The 23,204-nt window shown below is 53.0% G+C and overlaps 9 protein-coding genes across 9 annotated transcripts; 4 read left to right on the forward strand and 5 right to left on the reverse strand.

The window, feature by feature from the left end:
* Positions 1–353: 353 nt before the first annotated feature.
* On the reverse strand, positions 354–1,981 carry Z520_12085 (uncharacterized protein; the record flags this gene model as incomplete). Its single annotated transcript, XM_016782572.1, has 4 exons — positions 354–1,439; positions 1,495–1,731; positions 1,788–1,844; positions 1,895–1,981. 4 exons carry the CDS (start codon positions 1,979–1,981, stop codon positions 354–356), a joined length of 1,467 nt encoding a protein of 488 aa, XP_016626327.1.
* A 417-nt stretch (positions 1,982–2,398) lies between these two features.
* Z520_12086 (sulfate adenylyltransferase) lies at positions 2,399–4,120 on the reverse strand (the record flags this gene model as incomplete). Its single annotated transcript, XM_016782573.1, has 1 exon — positions 2,399–4,120. The coding sequence occupies one exon, from the start codon at positions 4,118–4,120 to the stop codon at positions 2,399–2,401; it is 1,722 nt and encodes a 573-aa protein (XP_016626328.1).
* A 1,217-nt stretch (positions 4,121–5,337) lies between these two features.
* Z520_12087 (phosphoadenosine phosphosulfate reductase) lies at positions 5,338–6,261 on the reverse strand (the record flags this gene model as incomplete). Its single annotated transcript, XM_016782574.1, has 1 exon — positions 5,338–6,261. The coding sequence occupies one exon, from the start codon at positions 6,259–6,261 to the stop codon at positions 5,338–5,340; it is 924 nt and encodes a 307-aa protein (XP_016626329.1).
* Positions 6,262–7,591: 1,330 nt separating this feature from the next.
* Z520_12088 (uncharacterized protein) lies at positions 7,592–9,043 on the forward strand (the record flags this gene model as incomplete). The annotated part of the gene is made up of 1 exon (XM_016782575.1): positions 7,592–9,043. One exon carries the CDS (start codon positions 7,592–7,594, stop codon positions 9,041–9,043), a length of 1,452 nt encoding a protein of 483 aa, XP_016626330.1.
* A 636-nt stretch (positions 9,044–9,679) lies between these two features.
* On the reverse strand, positions 9,680–12,094 carry Z520_12089 (uncharacterized protein; the record flags this gene model as incomplete). The annotated part of the gene is made up of 1 exon (XM_016782576.1): positions 9,680–12,094. The coding sequence occupies one exon, from the start codon at positions 12,092–12,094 to the stop codon at positions 9,680–9,682; it is 2,415 nt and encodes an 804-aa protein (XP_016626331.1).
* Positions 12,095–15,437: 3,343 nt separating this feature from the next.
* Z520_12090 (uncharacterized protein) lies at positions 15,438–17,513 on the forward strand (the record flags this gene model as incomplete). The annotated part of the gene is made up of 1 exon (XM_016782577.1): positions 15,438–17,513. The coding sequence occupies one exon, from the start codon at positions 15,438–15,440 to the stop codon at positions 17,511–17,513; it is 2,076 nt and encodes a 691-aa protein (XP_016626332.1).
* Positions 17,514–17,785: 272 nt separating this feature from the next.
* Z520_12091 (uncharacterized protein) lies at positions 17,786–18,802 on the reverse strand (the record flags this gene model as incomplete). Its single annotated transcript, XM_016782578.1, has 1 exon — positions 17,786–18,802. The coding sequence occupies one exon, from the start codon at positions 18,800–18,802 to the stop codon at positions 17,786–17,788; it is 1,017 nt and encodes a 338-aa protein (XP_016626333.1).
* Positions 18,803–19,344: 542 nt separating this feature from the next.
* Positions 19,345–19,905, forward strand: Z520_12092 (uncharacterized protein; the record flags this gene model as incomplete). Its single annotated transcript, XM_016782579.1, has 2 exons — positions 19,345–19,569; positions 19,753–19,905. 2 exons carry the CDS (start codon positions 19,345–19,347, stop codon positions 19,903–19,905), a joined length of 378 nt encoding a protein of 125 aa, XP_016626334.1.
* Positions 19,906–20,759: 854 nt separating this feature from the next.
* Z520_12093 (uncharacterized protein) lies at positions 20,760–22,838 on the forward strand (the record flags this gene model as incomplete). Its single annotated transcript, XM_016782580.1, has 2 exons — positions 20,760–21,332; positions 21,393–22,838. The coding sequence occupies 2 exons, from the start codon at positions 20,760–20,762 to the stop codon at positions 22,836–22,838; spliced, it is 2,019 nt and encodes a 672-aa protein (XP_016626335.1).
* Positions 22,839–23,204: the final 366 nt, after the last annotated feature.

Raw genomic sequence — 23,204 nt, forward strand, 5'->3', positions numbered from 1 at the left:
AGTACGAGCAGATGTCGTCAAGAACGCGTGGGAGCATGCTCGTATTCCTGGGCATAACGCTAATGCTCCTTCATACTAATACCTTCACAACAATCTCGTCATGGGCTTTGTTTCCAATACTTCGATCAGACAAGGGCCTTGGACAATTGGTACAAGCGTTTCTGACTATGATCGCAAGCGGCTTGAGGGTACACTCTGTAGTCTCTCAGTACAGCCTTATTTTACCATCCTAGCTGGCCTGTTGCTAGATCCAACTCCGGTCTATTTCTGCCATTCTGGTTTGGAACACCAGGATACTGATACAATTCGCTCCGTCTCAATCAGCCAGGATCTCATTAGAATTCCTCGGTGAACTAGGCCTTGGCTCTTTTGACTTCTTCCTTGGGCTGGATCCTCGCCATCATCTCTTCTCTTTGCATCAGATGTCCCACCCTCTCCAAAAGCTGCAATAGCCCTTTCATGCTGTTGCCCCATTCGTCCAATACCTCGTCCGGTCCGCGTTTGACTTCAAAACTCACCACTCGGGCGGGTCTGTCAATGCGCGCGTAGACCGTTTTCTTCGTGACGAGGTCCGATATGTACTTCTCGGTCTCATCGTCCGAGAGGTCCAACAGCTCCGTCAAGCGCGGGAAGGTGATGCGCGTGTAGTACTTCGCAATTACCCGAACATTGTGTTCGATCACTCGATGCCTCAATGCTTCATAGCGGGTATGGGCCTGCGGGTCACTCGCATCCGGGGCTTTAGAGAAGATGTCGGTCGAGCAAAGATGCTCGCCGTATTGTTGTTCAACCATCGGCCACCGCATGAGTTCCGGAATCGTGAATTGTTTCAGGAGTGCTGCATCTTTGGGTACTTCCGAGTTGCGACTGTCCTGGTAAATCCGATGGAGAAGATCGGACTGCTCGTTGTCATATGGGGCGAGCAAGACAAAGTAGATGACTCGCTGCAGAACGGCACGCAGCTGCTCGGGGTTGTTCTCCACCGATTCCGTATCCAAGACTTGTCGGTAGTGCTTGCACACTTCTAGGTATTTGTCTTCGTGTTTCGCCAGGGTGATTTGTTGTTCGTAATATCGCAGTTTGAGATCGGTCACATCGTCTTCTTGCTCTTGCTCCTGCTCCTCCCCCTCGGACTTCTTCTTTTCTTCCTTCTCCTTCTTTTCCTTTTCTATTTGCTCGGGTGTCTTCTTCGGCTTTCGTGCAAAATATCTTGTGCTGATTTTTCTGCTGAGTATCACCGCCTGCGTCCAGTCGCCGTTTTGTATACACAGCGCCACCTGCTCTAGGATGAACTCTGTCTTTTCCCTTCTCGTCATCGATCCGAACGTCTCTACTTGGAGTTCGCATAGAATATCGCATGCTGACTTGATGTCGCCTTGCTCTTTCTTGATGTCGGAAAGAATCCTGGTGATTCTGGCTCGTTCGACCTCGACAAAGATCTATGGCTCTCGTCAGTCCGAGGGCACATTGATATAATGGTTTGAGCTTGCGCACCTTGCCCTCAGTCACGGTCCGGAGAGCCTCGATGACACTGAGTTTTGTGTCAAGGTCCGGTGTGTCATTAAGAAAGCCCATGACAGCCTGCACCATGTTTGTGATGGCCTGCTTGAGTTGGCCATGTTTCTTCGACAGAAGCAGGACTTGTTCGTTCAGTAAGCTCCAATCTCCAGCCTCTTTACATATCGTGACGATGGTAACTAGACACCGGGAGGTTGTGGCAAGGTCTGAGGACTGAAGCCATGGTTAGCAAGGCCAAAGCACAGGATCTCCAGGCTGTAATCACATACTTGTCTTGCTTGTTTCTCAAGCAGTAAGATCTTGTCGATGGCTTTGTGAATATCTTTCTGCAGGTAAAATCAGCCAGAGTTTCCTCCAGGGTAGTCATCGACTCTACCTTGGCTAATGCTTCTGCTTCGGGGAGGACCTTGTCCGCTTCCTTTGTAAAGTCCTTCTCCGGCTTAAAGATCGTGCCGTCCGACATTGTGGTGGGAGTAGGAACGCAAATCGAGGACTCGATATAGTAGCCGCGAAGTGCTACAGATGGTAGGAAGACGAGGAGAAAGGTCAATGAGGTCGAAAGGCCAAAATTGGAGGTTGGTAACTGGTTGATTGAGCAGTGTCTGGCCGCAGGTTTACATGGGCTTGGAGGCTACTCGGAGCCTTGACGCGTCCTTGGCGCCTGCCTCGCCTCTCAGCCTTGCGCTTAACAAAATTCACCCCTACCAACTTGCAGCTCCATCAGCGGAGAAGATACCTACTAGGTAGGTACCTTTGACCAAGATATTGCTATTCAACTAAAGCGTCTATATGAGCAGCCTCGAAATTCTTCCCCCTCAGATCCTCTAATAGCCCGTCATCCTTTCAATGCACCAATCCTTTCCCATGCCCGTGATTGTATTTAAACATTACCCAAGAAGCCCTGGCTCTCCAGCATCAAGACGATCTCGTGGACGATACTCCTCACAGACTGCTTCTCACAGTCCACGGTCAAGTCCGCATTAGTAGGCTTCTCATATGGATCGTTAATGCCAGTAAAGTTCCTGATTGAGTTCCTCCTCGCTCGCGCATAAACTCCACGCTTGTCCGTCTTCTCACAGTACTCGAGACTAGTGGCAACATGAACTAGGAAGAAGCTGCCGTATTGCTGAATGGTCTCCCTGGCCTCCTGGCGGGCCTCTTCGAATGGTGCAATGGGTGCAGCGATCACAGCAGCGCCAGCCTTGGTCAACTCTGCGGCAACAAAGGCGATACGCGCAATGTTAGTGTCGCGGTCCTCCCTTGTGAAGCCCAGTTCAGAGGACAACTCGTGACGGACTGTCTCACCCAGGAGGAGGGTGACGGGACGACCACCTTGTTCGTTGAAGGTGACTTGCAAAGCGCGTGCAACGGCGTCCTTGCCCGAGTTTTGGTAGCCAGTCAGGAACACGGTGAAGCCTTGTTTGGCGCGAGGAGGGTTCGACTCCCTCAGCACTTTCACGACTTCGGGGTACGAGAACCATTCTGGGATGGGAGCGCCAACTTTCAATCGCCTGCGCAGCTCAGTGCCAGAGATGTCCAAGGTCTTCACACCTGCGGGGACCTGATCCTTGGGCCGGTACTCGTCGGTATCCGGCAGGTAGGTCATCATCTGGAATTCCACGACCTCAATGCCCAACTCGGCTCGATATTTCTCGACCGCATGCTGGGCGTCATAGGGACCATAGAAATCTTTCCCTGAGCTGTTCTTGCCAGGACCTGCGTGGTCTCGGCCGATGATGAAGTGGGTAGCGCCGTGATTCTTGCGGATAATAGCATGCCAAATGGCTTCGCGAGGCCCTCCCATTCGCATTGCAAGGCCCAACAAGCCAAGAACCGCCATCCCGTTAGGATATCTGGGCATAAGAGCTTCATAGACACGGACACGGGTGAAGTGGTCAATGTCACCGGGCTTCGTCAGACCCACAACCGGGTGAATGAGCACATTGGCCTGACGCGCGCGAGCGGCGCGGACTGTCAGCTCACGATGCGCCCTGTGCATGGGGTTTCGGGTCTGGAAGGCAACCACACGAGTCCACCCAAGCTTCTCGAAATGCACTCTGAGTTCCGAGGGCGTGTATCGCAGTGCCACGTAGTCGTAATGATTGAGCTTGTTCACGGCCTCGACATTGCCGCCAATGTAAAATTCTTTGGTTGCCTGCATCAAGTACTTGATGGCCGGGTGTTCTGGGTCTCCTCCAAAGACCTCTCGTGCCTCTTTTTCCTTGTCTGGCTTGTAGATATCGTCCACGGTGAGGATAGCAAGGTTACGATCGTCTCGAAAGTCTCGGAGCGCGATCCGGGAACCTGACTTGATCTTGAGACGTTCAATCATCTGGGCTCCGACATCCAGGCAGATGGGCATGCTGAAGAGAGCTCCATTTGCCAGTCTCAGGTTCTCGACGACACCATTGTAGTCCTTCTCGTTCATGAAACCCTCCAACGGGGAGAAACCGCCATTCATTATGAGTTCCAGATCACACAACTGGCGCTCGGTGAGGACGACTGCAGGCAGTTTCTCGGCCTCCGCTTCAAGCTGGGCATGACGAGGGGCATCTCGAGCCAGGAGGTCCTTGAGGACTCCTCCGTGGGGTGGATTGGCCATGGAGATTGCGTTGGAGGGGTGTTGCCAGGGAAGATGTCACAAGTTTTGCTCGCTCAGCACGCAGCGTTGGGGTTTGGACACAGGTTTGGGAAAGGACAACGACGACGGGAAGATGGACAAGACAGGAGAAGTCAAGACGGGGGAAATATCCTAGTACAAATAATATAAACCACGTTCAGCACGAGCAGCCAAGGCAAATAGTAGAAAGCCTACTCTATTCTCGTTCATAGTTTGTTGTAATCCCCGCCACGCCACGGGTGAGCCCGCACACAAAATTTTACGAACCCTGAATGATGCATGGCGTCCTCGGCGTGTATGGCGTGCGAACCCCTGCCCTCTGGAGGCTGCTGCCCCTAGAAGGATCCCCCAGGATCGCCCCTAATGGTGGTTGGCTGCACTCAAAGCTACCAGCCTGTGTTGATGCTTGCACCGAGATCCAGTGCCTGGCAGTGGTCTCCGTCTGGCGTTGGACACGGCGAACATTTTTCTGAAAAAAAGGAAGGGGCCAAACAATGGCTGGCCTTGTGGCACGCTTGAAGCCAACCATTCCTTTCGAGTTCCCGCTAAGGCTGCCGATCTCCGTCACCATGCTCAGCCAGGAGATGAAGAACAGATAACGCGCCCGCCGCCAGGAGGCTGACATGAAGAACAGTGTCTGAAGTGAAATGGCTCGACTTGGGCTGACCACAGAGTTCCTCTCGGGAGTGCATTTCATCAACCACGAGAGCAGGCAAGGAGCGGTGTCCAGATGCAGACAAGTCGCGGATTCGGGTAACCCAAACGCAGCCAGTCACGCAGAGAAACTTTTATAAACACGAGGCCATGGACGGACACAAAGACAGGGCGGTCAGATAATCTGCAGCTGTGATTGATAAATTCTATCGGCAGGGGCATCTCGCAAAGAGGCCGCCCCAATGGGGGCCTTGCTCTCTTTCGCCCAGATAGTAAGGACGCTGCTGCTGCCAAGAAGCTCTATGTCCCTTTTTTGAACCTTTGTAATGCTCGAGGCGGCCACCACCGTCTTTCCCGTGCATCGATAACCATCGCCAATCATCCACCACCCCCTTGATGCTGCATGCAAGTGCTGATATCGTGTCGCTCATGTCTCTACTGTGTGAAACCCATCCAGAAAATGCATCAAGCCACCACCGATGGCCGAAGTCCCGATACGCCGACGCTATGATGCCAAAACACGAAGGGCACTTTCTAACCCCGTCTCATGATTGCTCCTCGAGGCTGACCTTCTGGAGAGCTTGTTCTAGAGCCTCGCGCTCTCTCTTTTTCTCCTGTTCCATCAAGAACTGTGCATATTTGGAGCGAGGGTTGTGAATGCCGCACTCCGTTTTCTGTTGACCCTTCCATCGACCCGCACGTTCGTCCTCCCCTTCCTTGACTGGTTGGGTCGAGTGCCAGTCGCCGACACTCTTGTAACCTCGGTCCAGCAGGGCGTTGTATGGCACGTCGTTGTCCTTGATGTACTGCTGGATCTGGGCGAAGCTCCAGTTGGCCATGGGATTGATCTTGAGCAGACCAGCCTCGTCGACCTCAATGATGTCGAGCGATCCTCTCGCTCCACCTTGGCTCCTTCTACGGCCAGTGAGAACAGCATATGCTTGCAGCTCACGGTAAGCCCGTTGCGCAGGCTCAACCTTGACCAGGTAGTCATATCTGTTGTCATCCGTCTCCCATAGCTTGTCGCCATACTTGTTCTTGAACTCTTCTGCGGTCTCGACTTCGGCTGGCTTGAACACATGAATGTTGACCAGAGGATATCTTTCTCGAACCTTGTCCACCAACTCCAAGGTCTCCGGGAAGTGATGGAGCGTGTCAAGGAAGATGAGATCTACCATCTGCGGCCGAGGGACCTTGAGCTTGGACAGCATGTCCAGCTGGACGAGTCCTGTCAGGCCGAAGGCCGTGGTCTGGTAGAGGTTGGGAAGGGTGGTGATGGCCCATCTCAGGATCTCTTGAGGCTCAAGGAACTGAAGCTGGCGATTGAGAAACCGAAGATGTTGTTTGGTGAAGTACACCTCGGACAATTCACTTTCACTGTTGGTACCGGAGGAGTAGCCAGAGTCGGCCCCCCCTAATGAGGGGCTGCTGCGGCCACTGCCACACGGGGTCTCTGCTCCTGAAGACATGTCGAGCTCACTGGGGCCGAAGGGATTGAATAGGGAAGAGACTCGGGCGAGGGAGAAAGAGAAGCTCGAGAGGAAACCCATTGAAAAGAGATCCGAGTGACGGCAACACAGGGGCATGATGAAAGTGCTGGAAGCCTACCTTTTTACAAATCAACGGCCTGCGATATCATCGTTGAGCACGCAATTCAGCGGTGGAGCGAACTAGGAGGTTGAGAGCCTCGCCATCCGCAGCCAAAATTTGCAAAATCAGTGAAGAGGTCATTCTTCCCTCAACTGCCTCACTGCCTGGGTCGATGGCGTGATCGAGGAGGCAAAGAGCCTTCCTCATCTTCATTGGATACCGACCACTCTCGACGTTGAGTGTCTTGTGTCATTTGCTGGCTTTCTCACTCCGAGACCCGTAGAATGTCGGGTGTCGGAGAAAATCTGGATTACATGCGTATTTAGAGGATAGGGTCTCCGGGCTCAGCTGGGCCCCAGTTGCTATTATACCGCCGTGCTCGGCTAGGCAATCGGAGTGCAGCGGTCTCGCCAGGTAATGTCTGAGGTTGCAACTTGCGTGACAGCTCCCTGTGAGCACCTCATCTAGCCAAGAGACGAGAATACGAGAATAGCAAAATGGCATCTAGGGAGGGCATAGTGGATTATGTCGTGAGATTGTGGTAGATTGACGACCAGCCGCAGTGTGAGTAAGGTTGAGATCATGTTGAGCCTGGACCGAACGCTGTGCGGCTGTGGTGCTGCGAGGGCGAGAGCCGGCGCGGGGTTCTGCCGAGCCCCGGTCAGATTTTTCTCTTTCAAGTTGTGTGCGAAGAGGCCAAACTCGCCAAGACTCACGTGAACACTGCTTATCAAGCGATGTCACGGGACATTGGGCTGCGACAAGCCCCTTTTGCCTGCGATTCTTCTGCCTCCCCTGCAATGCTGCCCGAAACCCAGCACTTGCATGTTCTGCCGCACGAACCCGTGGAGACAATTTTCTCTGTTCCATCCTTGAAGCTGTAGGTAACCTGGAAGCTTAGGCCCAATCTGTCAGTCAAGCTGAATGGTACTAGGTAGGAGACTCGGCAACCTGCGACTGAAAATATTCCCGCGATCTCTCTCCATTTGCTCTCAACGCTGATCCCAGCCTCTATGGGTTGTTCCTGCATTGGTCTCGAGATGCTATGACGTCGTCTTGCATGCAGTCGATCGCTTCCCCCTCATCATCCCTGTTGCCCTCCGACGTTGACCTTGCGCGGCTTCTGGACAGTGAGTAGCTTTCAACCTCCAACCGCGTCGCACGACGACCTTGCCATCTCTGAGGGTTGACTCTCAAACCGTACTGGAAATGGCATCACCTTCTCGCTCTCGCAAGCCCAGCTTGGCAAAGGACTTTCTCAGCGGCAGTACCTTTCTCGATGATCATCTCGAATACAAATCGCGCCAAACGGGGCCCTCAGCAAGTATTGATGGACTTCTGGAGCAGCCTCCTCGAGTCCCTCGGAGCGCGGTTTCCAATCTTTCTCTCTCGAGTGCGTCGAGAAGATCGATCAGTGCGATCCCTCCCTCACCGATAATTGCTCAAGAGAGTGGAACCGTGCACACAATCTCCCATACCAATTGCGTTCCTGAGCTTGGTGATCCCGCAAGGCTTGTCGCAACCATCTTCTACAACTCGAGCGCGCCACGGCATCCCCATATACACCCAGATCAATCGCCTCCTGCCCATCCTACAGATCCAATTCCAGTCCCAGAGATTGCTGAAGGCTCGGCTCCAACCACGAGCATTTCAGAGTATCCCCTCGAACCGCCCGCACCCGAACCTCAACCTCTTGATCATCTGTACGGCGCCTACATATCTCAATTGTGCTTGACGCATTTCCTCTCTACACTTGATAGCCTCCTGGTGCACAATACGTCGGATGAGAGGCAGCTGACTTCTTCCCACCGATGTTTGGCACCGGACCCATTCAAGCCAAGAGTCATGGAGATTACGTTTAGCCCCCCTCCGAACCCCGAATACTTGCCTTCTGCCCTCATCTCCAAGCACGAATCGATCTACAAGTTCGAAAGAGAATGGAATTGCGAGATCATTATACAACCCTCCAATGTCTACCGCCGACATAAACGTCTGTGTGTCTTTGACATGGATTCCACCCTCATCCGTCAGGAAGTGATTGACGAGATTGCAGCGTTTGTCGGGGTCAAAAAGGAAGTCGCTGCCATCACCGAGCGCGCTATGAACGGAGAACTCGACTTTGCGGCCTCCCTCAAAGCAAGAGTGGCACTGCTGAAGGGTGTGCCAGGTGACGTGTTTGAACAGCTAAAACCGAAAATTGTCATCACTCCGGGCGCGAAAGAGTTATGCAAATGCCTGAAACGGCTCGGCTTCACACTTGCCGTCTTCAGTGGTGGATTCCAGCCTCTTGCAAACTGGCTTGCTGGTGAACTGGGGCTCGACCACGCGTTCGCGAATCACCTTGCCGTGGACCCAGATTCGAGTACATTGACCGGGGAACTCGAGTCTTCGTATCCAATCGTGGATTCTCAACACAAACGGAACCTGTTGATAAGCTTAGCCAGCAACAAGGGGATTCCACTTGTGCAGACAATGGCGGTAGGAGACGGCGCGAACGATATCCCCATGCTCAAGACGGCCGGTCTCGGTGTCGCATGGAGAGCCAAATCCAAGGTCCAGATGGAGGCGCCCGCGCGATTGAACATTGGCGAGAGTATGCTGGACTTGGCCTACTTGTTGGGCTTGTCAAAGGAAGAAATCGACCAGCTGTTGCAGGACTAGATGGCCCGGATCATGGGGTAGTGTTGGCGATAATCAAAGATGGATGCATAGTGTCGAAGAATACACTGTATTGGTGAGCGCTTCAGCGAGCATTGTGAAAGGAACCCTGTCATCTCGTTTCAAGGCGGTGCATGGCGTGAGAAGGTGGATTGGAAGAAACATTCCATCTTTGGAGTACTATATCTGCCGCTTGTGCCAGTGCGGCTACGAGAGCACGAGAAACGAGCATTGTCCTGTTTGTTACACGATTTCATAAAGCTACCCAAGCAACATGGCTGTGCGATTCCGCAGCTGTTTCAAAGTAAACAATGGCTCAAACACCGCCAGTATTTTGTCTCCCAGCATTCAGAATATCATACAAGAGCTCCAAAGGCGAATAGTAGGGCACAAAACACCTCCCTGGCTGTACGTAGCCAAGATAACCCGAGTCATTTGATGTCCTCTGTTGTTTCCAATAACCGTTGGCACATCCCCAGCCCAATGACATTTCCCAATGCATTGATATCCAGCCTCAGATAGCGCCAGGTAAAATCCATGTTCATCTTCAAACAGTAATGAGATGCCACCTATGACATCCCAACTTTGCAAGCCACGATATGTGTGGAATGCCTCCATGTGTACTTCCCTTTTTTCCCTTCATCGCGATCCCGAACCTTCCTGCCCACCCACAACCTGTCCGTCCCCTTCGGTGATAGTGAACTTGTCAAAATCCGCGGTAAGCACTAAGCTCTCAGATCCGACGTCCACCTTGTCAGTCGTGGCGTTGCCTTTTATCTGTTGAGCAAAGAACGAGTCTATGCGCTGTTGGGCGTTGACAGCCCCAGTCATGGTTTGAGATTGTTGCAGCACGAAGAGAACGACGACTTTAGCAAAGTCGAGCTCTTCGCTGCTGATGGCTGATGCAGAAGGCCCAGAGACGCCACTTGTAGTAGCAGATGGGGATTGTGACGCTGTTGTGGTGGCGGAGCCAGCGGCCGTCGTCGCAGTCACGCTTGTAACAGTCGAAGCACCAGTTACCACAGATCCTGTTGGACTGACAGGCCCTATGGTTGGCGAGCTCGCCTGGAAAACAATCCCATTCGAGGTTGAAGTCCCTGCGTCTCCACCATCTTGTCTCCTTTCGAGGGTCGGCTCTGAGCACTCTGCTTCTGCACGCGCGGTGATTTGAGGTAGATGAGACTTGATGATCTTAGGTGGGCTTGGCTCAAAGCCAGGTAACATAATGAACCGTCTCGTCCTCCTCGTTCCCAGGTTTGAGACGCTAGAGTTGAAGTCAACTAGAGAATTTTCACCTGTACACGACAGATTGTTGAATGAGAAAAGAGATAATATCGTCGAGATATTGAGAGCGATGTCGAACCGCGTCTGTGCATCCGAAAGGGATGGCAGGATTGACAGACCCATTGTTGCATTTTTGTACTCGTTGTCGCCATCGTTCAACGTAATGGTCATACAATCGGCTGTGTTTCCAGACGTTTCACACTGGCTTCCCGTAAAGCCGTTGGAGCAGACACAGACACAAGCGTCGTTACTCACGATGCTTGTACCTCCATTTCGACAAGGATGACTGGCAGCACAGTCACTGAGGTCGGTAGAATTGTGTTGCTTTGGTACAAGAATTAGGAATATAGGTATTAATACAGCCGCGGCGATGAGAATGATGATGACAACAAGGACGAGAATAAAGATCGGTAATGACAGGCCGCAACATTTCCGCCGTTGTTTTCTGTGGTGGCTTTTGGACAGATCTGTGGTTGAGGCGTAGCCGTCAGCCTTTTCCCCGAGCGGCCAGGCAGTATCTCGTTTTGTCGGAGTACCACCTATAGCTGGGGCAGGAAAAGCCGATAGCATATCGGACATGGTAGAATGGCGATTTGTCGCTCCCATCTTTTCGCCATTGCCCCACATGTCCAACATGCCTAGGCGGCTTGCTGTCTTGCCTCTGTCGAGATTGGCGGCAAGCTTTGTTGCTCGTCTGATCAGGTCTGCCAGGCTGGTCGTGCTGCCACGACTTTCGGCTTCCCTGACTGCATCCATATCCAATCTGGGCGGCCGTCGACTGGCGGGGATTTTGTCACTCATGGCAGGCTGCTCGATACCCAAGCCAAGCAGATTATTCGTGGATTTCTGAGAATGTCCGGATGCCGGTGTCTGAGCAAGCATCATTCCAGAGGCAATTGTGTTTGGAGATTTTGGGGTCTGCAGATACTCTCTATCGGCAGAGGGAGAGGACGGAGGAGACGTGTCAAATGGCATCCTAACAGGAGTGTAACTTCGCGAGACAGGGGTACCTGTACGAGACCCAATATACTGGCTACTCATACCTGCAGCCACTGCTGCACTGAGGGCATCCATGGTTGCTTGCTTTTTCATATGAGTGGGAGGAGCTGGAAATTCTTCTGGGATATTCTGCTCGATCTGGCTGTCTCGATTCTTGATAGTAGTAAGGGCAGGTTTTGCTCGTTTCCCGAGGCTGGCTTGCCGCACAATTTGTGGCATTGGATCGGCCGAGCCTGGTCGGTCTGCCTCCGGATCAAGGGCGTATTGATCAAACCGCTCTTCCGGCCCGAGAGCTTCACTTTCAGCATAAACAGACCCGGAGTATCGTTTCGACGTTGGAGTTGGAAAGCCTCTTGATCTCGATCCGGGGGTTGTTCCGGGGGTGGGGTATTCATCCGCTACTGATGACACGTAGGATTGATGCATATTGTACTTGCGACCTGGCGACTGGGATGGTTCCTGTCTGATTCTTCCCGAGGAAGATGGAGGTATGGGTGGGGCGACGGGAAATCTGAAATTTTGGACCAACATCCCGTTCCCTGTTGGTCTCTGCTGCTGCTGGCGAGAAGGACTGTCATATCTGATCGGAGGCGGCGCAACACCAACGCCGGCAGGAACTTGACGGGCACTCAGCTTGACATTTGGAGGTACTCTCACTGATGGATGTGGGGGAAATTGTTGGTATTGCGAAGGCTGAGCATAGTTAGGTTTTGAGTAGTGAAAGCGGGCTTCATGACTGGGTTGTGGTGGTTGGGGTTGAGAAGGATCCATCGTAAGTATGGCTAGGAATTCGAGACTTCGATGGCGATTTTCGCGTGTTCAAGCGTGTGGCGGACTCCGTTACTGCGTCTCAGCAGGAGTAGGAGCTGTACCAGGCTTCAGATGTGTGCAAGCATGTTCCCGACATGCGTGTGAGGGGATAAGAGAAGTTGACAGTAAGGCCGCAAGCAACGAGACGGCAATGACTCGTGTTCTGGAAGAGGAGGGCTGAAGACTAATGCTTCTATGTCAGCTTGTCCGACAACAACTGCCATTTTCACTGGTCGTCTCTGAGAAGACTCTTGCCATAAAACGACCTCTTTCAAATCCTTCAAGAAATGCATTTGGCGTGGGTGGACTGGGCGTACCTCGTGTTGTCGCCTTTGCCAATACTCGACCACGCTCCTGCGCTTCTGCGCACCCTTCTTTCAGAAACCGTAAGCGTGCGGGGTTCAATGGGTGATACGAGCGCGCCAGATCTCGCTGACTTAGAATAAGAATTGACTGAAGAGGCGCAGACCAGGTGCAGAGGTCGCAAACCTAGTTGCAAAAGAGGTCGGTTGGTGGGAATATCAAACACAAAGAAGTTGCAGGCACCGGTCCGCAAAAGGGTCGAACGAAGAGAAATCGGGTGCGGTATGAACGAAGGCGAACGGATGAACGAGCGTGAAGCGATTGTGTAAAGGAGTGACTTGGAAGGATTGCACTGCAATAGAAAAAATAGCAGTCTGGGTATCTAACAAGAAGAGTCGACAGACATTGACCGAATCAGGCTGAACAAGCACAGAGGAACCTGAGAGAGGACAAGGACGAGATTGAGAAGGAGCGGAAAAGCACGACCACAGGACGGCGAGCGAATGAACGGAAACGAAATGTGTGGGAAGAAGGTGATACAACAAGTGAGAGAGAAGCTGTGTCAGGAGGTTTGCAGGTGGATGGAGTGATGGCTTGAGATGCATGCGACGCAGGCTGATGGCAGGCGGTACCTGGCTAACGGGCTGCGAATGGGATGAGGCCTCGGTATCTCGCAGCCGGGAGAGGGCCAGCCAAGGGCCACCACTGCCACCAGGGCGTGGAGTGGGGGCTGCAGGGTGGTCAGGGCTATTCTAGATGGGGGCCTAGCCTCCCCAGGCACAGGCGGCTTATTGGCCTAATGATCCTCGTGGGCGTGAATTAAACACGTTCGCCTGCAGACTCTTTAGCCGTTGTCGCCCGTTGCTCCACCGCCCAAACTCGCCTAGCCAGGGACAGCCAGGCACAGCCAGGGACCAGGGCGCGGCTCTGAAACACCAGCCTGCCGTCCATGCGAGGTGCCTTCCCCGGTGCCTCCTGTGCTGATTTCTGGCAAGACGCAGTGCGAGGAAGCAAGTGTATGGGAACAATTTCAGAATCCTTGGTGTGATCCCGGCTGTCGCAGCGACGAATCATGGAACACATCCGAAAATTCATTATCTGACAGGGTGCCGAACTGCCCGTGAGTCAGTGACAATTTTGATGCTGGCAAGGCTGCCCCCGGACACTGACCTGCTCGTAGTCCACTACCCCAGAATGGTCAGTGGTCAGACCAGATGACGGCCTCCGATGGGCCTGATGGGCCTGGTTGACCGGCAGGTCTCGAGGAACCTTAAGGGGCTTTGTTCAGGGAGACATATCTGTGCGGTGCCTACGACGTACAAGTAGTATGTTCATTGTCCGCACTACTCCCACAATGCAAAATCAGAGCCTCGAGTCTGGACAAGCCTCGAGTTGGCGAGTCGGACGCGTGGTCAATTGACTTTGGCTTGTTTCTAGTGCCGTGCGTGGCGTGTCGGTGCATTGTGGACATGAGATACGAGAGGCTACGATCCCGTAATTAATGTCCACACGCCCATGATGTGATTGTGCTCTATTTTCGACACACTCCATATGGATCAATAACAATCGCCCAACAAGACGTAGATTGGATCCTTTTCTCCTCTTCTTGCTCTAGAATAACCCTGTCTCCGTTCTGGCGCCATCGCACCTCCTCCACCACCTCCACTTGATCAAGATCAAGTCAATCTCTATTGCGATGATCTCATATCGACCCCCCTGCCGCCGGTCAAGGATCTATCCTGAGCAGTTCGTCTTGCTCGTCTTATATGCCGGTATATTTCTGGGGTGCTGCTTGTTCGTGAAAGTAGTGCTCATCCATCACTCCACGGCAAGCGCCCGCATATTGCGACAAGGTCTGTTCTGACTTCTACAAAAGACGACTGAGCCAAGCTAGCCCTTCGCACCGTAGTTACTACTAATTGCATGCGCCATGAGCTCAAGTTTGAGGGCGTCTTCGAGTTCGCTATGTATCCAGCCGGCACCTTCAGCACCTGATCGGTTGTTCTTGTACAACGACAAAGTGCGGAAGACGGCTCCCATGTCGGCTAATGAGGCTAACCACAGGTTCCAGCGACCATACCTAAGGATATAGCCGTAGCGGCGGTGTGTTGCAGAGATGCTGTGATGTGCCTGATATCGACCCAGCTTGTGCTGCCTCGTGTTAGTCTGTGCTACAGACACCTTTTTTGCGCTTCGCCTGGACTGCTGCTCGACTCGGCAGTCTCATTCTCAAGTTGGATGGATTGCTATGTCCCCGCGAAGCCGCAATTGACGCTGTCGCTGTTGGTGGTGTGCATCATCCAGTAACTCGGCTTCCCCAACTCACCGGCACGTCATTCACCCTTTCACCTTGCGCCTCATGTCTACTGTAACTGTTCTTCCTGTCAATCAAGCATGTGTGCTGGTTCAAGATGGCAACGACAGGGCGGCTGCCAGCTTTTGCAGGATTGGACCTTCCCTTCAAACAGGTGACATGGCACAACCTGTCGACATCTCCGTGTGCCTCGTCCCCGAACCTCACTCCTACCTCTTCCCTCCTTCGTTGTCTGCCCTCGGCTGCAGATGTCCGCTCCTTGTCTTTGGGTACTTCTTTTTGAGCTCGAATCGAGTTTGACTGATACTGCATCTCTTCCCTGTGAACAGCTTCTCCGGTATGGATCATTCACCTGGCTCCTTGCCGTCCAACGACTCTTCCAGCAGGTCAAGACATTCTGGTTATCCTCCAGGGACTCCAAAGCGTGAGAAACATCCCTGCCTCCAGAGCCTGCATCTTCCGCTGTACTAATCAGTGTGCGCCTCTGCAGCACCCATTGAACCTCCTCGGCGGCGGTCCTCTTTATTCTCTTCCAAAGTGTTACACCCTTCCCTCTCTGCGAAGACTCCAGAAGGAAATAGCGCAGACCGTAGCGAATACCCAAAGCCCCAGCCAGACACAGTACCGCTCAACACGCCCAACACCAGCCGTAAACGACTCCACGCGGGCTTGACCAGATCGATCGTCATGCCGGGTCACGTTGCACAAATGCAAAAGCTCTTTCAAAGCGCAAAAGCTTCATTCCGTCTTGACGTCCGGTTCGCTGCCTCTCCAGTAGGCTCCGTTGGTTCCAGATTGCCTCCGAGTCCTGGAACTGAGCACGCCTGCGTTGCTGATCCCGATCTTTCCCAAGACCCTGAAAGTGAAGCTTCGCAAAATGAATGCAAGGATTGGAGGTACTCCAGAGCTCCAAGGTCCATTGCTGAATTCGATATGGACGTAAGGGAACCTTTTCCTGAGGGATCTCCGCAACTTCCAGACTTGCTCTCAGTTGAGATGGACTGCAAGGTCTTGGCTGTTGAGCCGCCTAGCAGCGGATTCACTTCGCCCGTTGATGAAAAAGGCTTCGCGCCACATCTGAAGGATACGCCCAACCTGTCCTCATCTCTGGCGAAAAGGGGGTCGAGAAGCTCAACCGAAAAACATGACAACTCGTCTCCCCCAGGACATCTTTCCACCACTGACTTGGAGCGACCATTAACCGAGCTTCGTGTCAGTGCTGACTATGACTTGGATATCGATTCTGCAGAAGAGTCGCCCATTATCACTCACCTCCAACGGAAGTCGGCAGAAATAGAAGGGCCGTACAGGGATTCGTCATCCAGTGCAGGGGAGGGATTTGTCCTTTCTCCCACCGTGAAAGCTGCGGCTGACTCCGCGAAGCTGAAGCGTAGAATGTTCAGCGACCTCTTCCCAAAACCTCCGACCCACAACGGCAGTGGTCGCTGTGCATCTTCTTCCGGGGAATCACAGCATGCCGATATCAAACCATGTCCGGATCCTCTTTTGCATGCACGCGGACCGACCGTGCTATGCCCTGATCCCACCGCTCATTTCAGATCGCTGACACCCAATGTACCAGGACATCAAGGTGTCCCTTCAGCTTCAAATGCCCAAGGAAGCCAAGGACGACAATATGGGCTTCGTCAAGGCTTTGCTTGCCCGCCTGTCCCTTTCAGTCGCGCCAGCGCGACAGGCAGTCCAATGCCTTTACTGAGAGCCAGATCGCCTGCAAAGTCCCCTGGAGGAATAGGTCACAATGCATGGAATCCTCCCGCAGAATCCTCCCAGTCTCGATCTCATCATGAGCACATTAACCGGACATATCTTACCACGGCCTCGGAGCATTTCCAACCTGGTTGGTATTATGCCAAGGAGAGCCCTCACCCATCACCAAGGCCCGGTCCAGCAATGTACTCTTTCTCAACAGCAGCCGCAAAAGTCGTTGGACAAGATCCTGCTCCTGATTCTAGAATTCGAGACTCGTATAGAACAGACACTCTCACACCGCTGGCAAAGCCACCCAGCAGATTCAGAAAGAATGGCATCATTGCTCTTGCCAGAGCTCGTGGAGTCGCTAAGCACTATGGTGATCCTCCATATTCGTCGAGGCCTCCTCAGCGTCGCATGCAGCGTGGATGGTCACATTTGCCGGACAATATGCAGTTCAGGAGTAGCCCACCAAGATCCTCGGTGGAGTCTGCACTACGTTCACAACCGAAGAAGAGGTCGAGAGAGACAGAGACACCCAGGAGGGAGATTCTCGAACCTGAAGAAGCAGCAACGGAATCAATTGACCCAAAGTTGAAACTGGAAGAAGGAGAAGAGGTCATTGAAGTTGACGAAGAGACCCGGGCAGCAGTCCGCATGAGCCTGTTCGGTACTCCGGCCCCAAGCGCCAGCTCTGACACCGGAAGGGGCATGAAGGAGCTGAGCCCTAATGTCATGATCTGGCGAAAAGGGGCGGGACCTCCTGTGAGCAGGAAAAAAAGACGGCCTAGCTACTGGGACGCAGATTTAGAAGAGGTGATGAGGAGTCCCGCAGCGAGGCATGTGGTTTCGTCGCCGATCAAAAAGGACGACGTGAGATCCGAACGGGCTGAGGTTGAGTCTCAGGACGATGGCGCCAACAAGGAGAACCAGATGCTGCTGACCCAGGACGATCTTGAAGACGTCTCGAGAGTGGCAGAGGGACCAACCAATTTGGAAGAGGATGTCTCGATGGAAAACGAGGACTTAAGTGACGCTATCCCTTATTACTGACATGGTGAAGCTGCGAACCGCGCTGGTTGATGGTTACCAGGGCAAGATATTCGGATCGAGTTGGTATACTAACCCGTAGTGCTATTATCGGAATGTACTGCCATTCAATCCCACCGCCAGTTGTTCGTCCCTGGTACCTCGGTGGGATAGGAGCAGGAAAGCCTTTGTAGAATTTAACGACGGATCTTTTACACCAATTCCGCCAAACATGGTGAAAAGGTGTTCTCAGAAGCTTTGTTTGGCGTCATACCACCAGCGTAAATGAGATATGGTCAATCAAGCTTTAGAACTCTGGATCCAGTTCGCAGGTTTGCCATGGGCGGAGAGGTGGACAATAATGAAGACGATTTCTTCGCCTGTGGTATTTGGGATTTTGGAGACGGTATTGTGGGATTCGACAGAAGACTCTCCGAATCTCGATCTCCCGCCGTCCTGGATACTGTTGTGTTGCTTTCAATGTTGTCGCCATCCTTCTTTTCAAGCTCGTCGATATTGGCAGTCTCGTAATTGTCAACAATACCCAACTGGCGTCGGACAGCCCATATCTCCTCTTCCAAACCTCGCATTGCAGATGTGGTGTTTAGAATTTCAGGGATGGTCGAGGATATGGTTGTGGCGAAGTGGCTTTGACATGTGCGTAGAGCCGTTGGGATGAGGATGCCATACCATTTGAGGGGGTCCTTGGTCAAGTTTGACGCCAATGATGAGACCGAAAAGCAGTAGGGAGCAGTCGCTGACTGCTGGATATACTCCTCTGAATCACCTGTGGGCTTTTCCATATCCTCTTTGTTCCCTTGCGCTGCCGTGCGTTCATCTCCAGACTTGCCATTCCCCGTTTCGCAGCCGTTCTTCTGTACAGGAGCATGTTCTTCCACTTCCTCTTGTTCCTTTTCGTTGTAGCTCTCAGGCAGCCTTGTGTTCCCCGTCTCTTGGATCTTCACCACCTTCGCAGCCTTCATCCTCTCGTCAAATCCTTCCTCACCATACCTTCTCCCCACGCCCAAGGTGGAATTCGCATTCCGATTTGCTTGTGCCAGCGCAAAGAATCCCCCCGAGAGGTCCCTGGAAAGCTGGGCGCGAAGGTTAGTGTAGGTGTCCAGAATGGTCAGATAGGATACGAGAAGCGCATCTAGGCGGTCTGAGAGGAGGTTGGCCCCGGAGGATTCTTCGTCCTTGGACTGGTGTTGTGGTTCAACTTGCTCTGCTTGGACAAGCTGGGGTTGACTGCTGGAGCTGCCGTCAGGGGAGGTTGAACGTGAGGAGGGAGGAGAGGGCAGATGGGACGGCATTGTTCTTCTGTCTTTCGTTATGGCTTGTCTCCTCAAGACTGACTGTCTTTTGACATTGCAGTGGGCTTGTAGCGTGTTGGAATGTTGGTGGAACAGCACCTAGGTAGCCTCGCAGAACGAGATCTCGGTCCTTTCGGAGATGCCAGGCCGAGCATTGACGCAATCTGCGCGGGACGCGCAGGGTATGGATTTAAGCAACTTGAATTATCAGAATATCCTACAAGTCTACCCTCCTCTGTCCATAGCCATTGTTCCTTGTGCAATCACTTTTGGTATTGAAGACTCTGCAGAACCCTCTTGCAGATCTGGTTCGCACAGCAAAAGCTCTTCTGACAGCTATTGCCAAAGCGATTCGCCGCACCAAGAGCGCAACGCCGCCCAAAAATTCTGACCTGCTCTGAAGCCGTCGAATCCTCCTGCTTCCGCGCCACGCTCTTTAGAAAGATCAGGAGCTGGGCTTTTTCAGAGCCAGTCTCGATCGACCATTTCCACCTTTGCGCACCCTTGGCCCGTCCCTCCTCACTCCGGTCCCGATCGTACACATGGCCTCCTCCGCCCTGGCCACCGCAGCCGATACCTCAGCGTTCAGTGTCCGGTCGCTGTACCGGTCGCTGCTACGCGAGGGGAACAAGTTCGCAAACTACAATTTCAGAATGTACGCGAGGAGGAGAACGAGGGATGCGTTCCACGAGCACCAGCACGAGAGGGATCCAAGACGGATACAGGAGTTTATGCAGAAAGGATTGAAGGAGTTGCAGATGCTGAAGGTGAGTCCCTTCTTTTTCTATTTTCCGGAGAATGATACCTCCTTGGGGGCTTTCGAGGGATTGAAGGCATTCTTCTCGTGGATATGAGTATGAATATCTCCGGGAAATCCTGTTCTGCGACCCGGGAACAATTTAGGCAATCTGTGATTCATGAGAGAGAGAAAAAACTGACTTCTTCAATAGAGGCAGACGGTAGTATCACAATTCTACCAGCTGGACAGACTCGTGGTAGAAGGCGGAAAGACGGTATGCACCCCATTCTCTCTTATCCCTCGTGGTCTCTTTCTTACTTGCGCATCCAGGGCAAAGAAATTGGCGACCATGGTGGAATCGTGAGACAGAAAGATACAGGGTATGTGTCTTTGTTTGCTGGAATTCCCTTCTTTCATGATGCTAACGTCTTGCAGATGGGACTGATAATTGCCTGATCCTGTCTCTTCCTGTTGGTTCCATGTACTCCGAACTGTGCTTTTAGATGGATGGTCTCCTCTGCCAGGGATTGATCGTCCCGTGTGATACCAATGAACATACCAATCTCTGCACTCATGAATTGTTTCTCCTCTTGACTTGCTCTTTGGTATCGTGCTTCTCATCTCGTCGTAGACGCCATGCCTTCACGCATTCCTGGGCCCCTCTCCCGTTCTTGATCCAACTCCTGCTCGCTCCACCTTCCCAGAAGCTCGCTATACCTTCCCAATCACCGGCGATATAGTTTTTCCGACTTCGTAGCTCCGGATGATCCCGCCGCTATAATCCTAACAGCTCTCTAGCGTCTCTGTGAGCCCCTTGGCAATGTCCTCTTTTATCAACAACTTCATGCACCTCTCAGCCTTCTTCCTGATCTTTCACCACAACCACATCTCTTTTGAAGGTGAGTCTTTGCCCACTTGCGCACACTTGGATGTCATCTCGCACATACTTACCTGACAATAGAGACAAGGTCGCCGTCCGTCCGAGTGTTTAATTTGTGAAGAAGACGTGTCTCCGCGGCATCATGGCGCCGGTAAGTTGTTGTCTCCTTTGGTTTCCGTTCATGAGATGAGATGAGAACAAGACGCACTCTGGCACGAATCTACCACATGACTTTTACTGCCGGACCCCCACCATTCACCATCGCATCCTGTCTCTGTCCCCTTTATATCTCTCTGCCTCAACCACCGTCATTTCCAACCACCTCACCAATGCCCACCATGCAATTTGAGTGCGCGTTCTGTGACAAGGCCTACAACCACCGCAAGACTCTGAACAGGCACGTCAGAGACAAACACCCTGAGCAGACTGGTGGTCAATCTTCTGACCCCAGCTCGGCGGTGGTTGTCTCTGGCGTGCCTGTGCAGGGTCTTGCGGTGGTTGCTTCGCCGGCTGTCGCTGCCCCTGTCGCTGCTCCTGTCGTTGCTCCTGCCCCTCTTCCTCTCTTTTCCTCTGCCTTGCCCTCTTCTTATCCCCCCCTCTCTTCCTCTTCCTCTTCCTCGCCGTCGCCGCCGCCGGTGGCTGACAATCAACGACAGCTCCGGTCTTCTCGCTCGACGAGGAACCAAGACAACAACCCAACGCCGCGAAATCGGGCCGGCCTGGCCGATTTCGACGTGACCGAGGGCTTGCCTGTGCAACGCTACGAGCGAAGAAGTGTCACCATCAACCAGGACGCCTCCGCTGACCAGGCGGACGGCAACAATCAATCGGCCGAGAACAATGACAGCAACAACACCTGGGCTGAGCTACCTCTGCCGTCATTCTGGCCGCAGCTCTCACCAGTCAATCAGGTATGCCTCGCCCTGACTTTCGTAAATTTGGCCCTCGCTAATCCAATCACCCGTCTACAGGAACTGGTCCGTCGTGCACGCGCTCCCAATCCCAATGCCAAACTGTCGATTTGGGACCGAAAGACCTCAAGCTGGATCCCCGGCATCGAACTTGAGAGGCGCGAGGCAGCGAGAAAAGCACAGCTGAACAAAGCCAAGCACAGCTCTGCTGCAAACGTCGATGCAATGAATGTTGACGATGAAGAAGACAAGAACGACGAAGACAATGACGATCTGATGGACGTCGAAGGTCTCGCACCGGATGCAAAACGTCGCAAAGCAACCTCTGGCTCAAACGAACGAGTGTTTGAAGTTAAGAGATGGGAGAGAGTGCCTGTTGCTGTCGCCGAAAAGATGCCAGAACCCAAGTACCTTGCCGACCGCCGACCGGGAATGGAGAGTCTCTACAAGGGAGCATACAAAGCCACGAACGGATTCGGAACCATTGGAGACGCTGTTGCTGCGGCCATGAGTGGTGGTGCTACGGGATTTGACCTTGGTGATGGTGCCGGTCTCGGGAATGCTTCTGCCATCCTTGCCCCAGGATCTGGATCTGGTGTGCACAATCCACAAGCAGACGGCACATCTACGCCTGTTCGAAAGAACATGCCTCCGAGGCGCAAGAAGAAGAAGCTCGGTGGACCTGGGAGGAAGCCTAAGAATCCGAATCCCGAACCCGCTGCAGCTGCCGCTATTTCTGCTGCGGCTACTGAAGACACCGCTGCCGCAAGCACCGTCGGAGACGTAACCATGAGAAACACACCCGAAACAGCCGTTGAAGGCGCTGACAACGCAAACGGAACACCCGCCATCCAAGGCGATGCACTTATGCAGGACGCCGACGGAGAAGGGTCTGGATCAGAGAGTGAAGGAGAGGGAAGTGAGGAGGGAGAGATAAGCGCTGCCATTGACCCGGCTCTTACTGCAAACACCACTGTCGTCGATCTCACACTTACTGAACACACTCCTGTCATCGATCCCGCACTTTCTGATCACACTCCTGTCATCGATCCCGCACTTTCTGATCACACTCCGATCATTGATCCTGCACTTTCTGAGCACACACCTATCATCGATCCCGCAATTTCCGAAAACACCCCTACCATCGATCCCGCTCTTACCGAGGACCCCTTGGCCACGCAAATCACTCCCAAGCCAGTGGAGGAAGCCGCTTTGCCTCAAATAGATGGTGCTTCTGAAGAACACATGAAGGAAGAAGACACCGAGAAGAAAGAAGACGTTGCAGCTACTGAACCTGCTGACAGCCCTGAGAAACCCGAAGCTGAGGCCGACGCGGATGCAAATCATCCAGGTCTAGGTGCCAACGCTGACGCTGTCTCTGCCCCTGTAATTGAGCAGGAGGCCAAGATGAAAGAACACGAAGAAGGTGGAGGTGAAGGTGACGAAATGGATGTGCTTGGTGCGCTTGAGGCTGCAGTGGACAAGGAGACCAACGAAGATGCCTGACAGCAGCAAGGATAAACCCAGTACGCGACCACCACGACAGCGAAACACGCAAAGTGATACCCCACGAAGTTCAGATACCCCCGAGCGAGAACAGGAACGCTCAAAACATACTTGGTGTTGTCAGGATAGAGAGAACAGGCGGCTGGAATATGGTGCTTTCATAGGCGTGAACAGGGCGGCTCAGAGCATGATGTTTACGCAGACAAATACGAACAGAGTGGGTCAAACATTGGTACTGTGATGAGTGAAAACAGGAAAGCTTGAACAAAACGTTGCGGGCCACGGGAACAAGATAGCTTGAAGATGATCTCGCAACAAGCGAGACGGGGACAGCCTGAACATAAATGCTGCCATTCCGAGAGACAC

The sequence above is a fragment of the Fonsecaea multimorphosa genome (assembly GCF_000836435.1).
Source record: "Fonsecaea multimorphosa CBS 102226 unplaced genomic scaffold supercont1.47, whole genome shotgun sequence".
Lineage (NCBI taxonomy): Eukaryota > Fungi > Ascomycota > Eurotiomycetes > Chaetothyriales > Herpotrichiellaceae > Fonsecaea > Fonsecaea multimorphosa.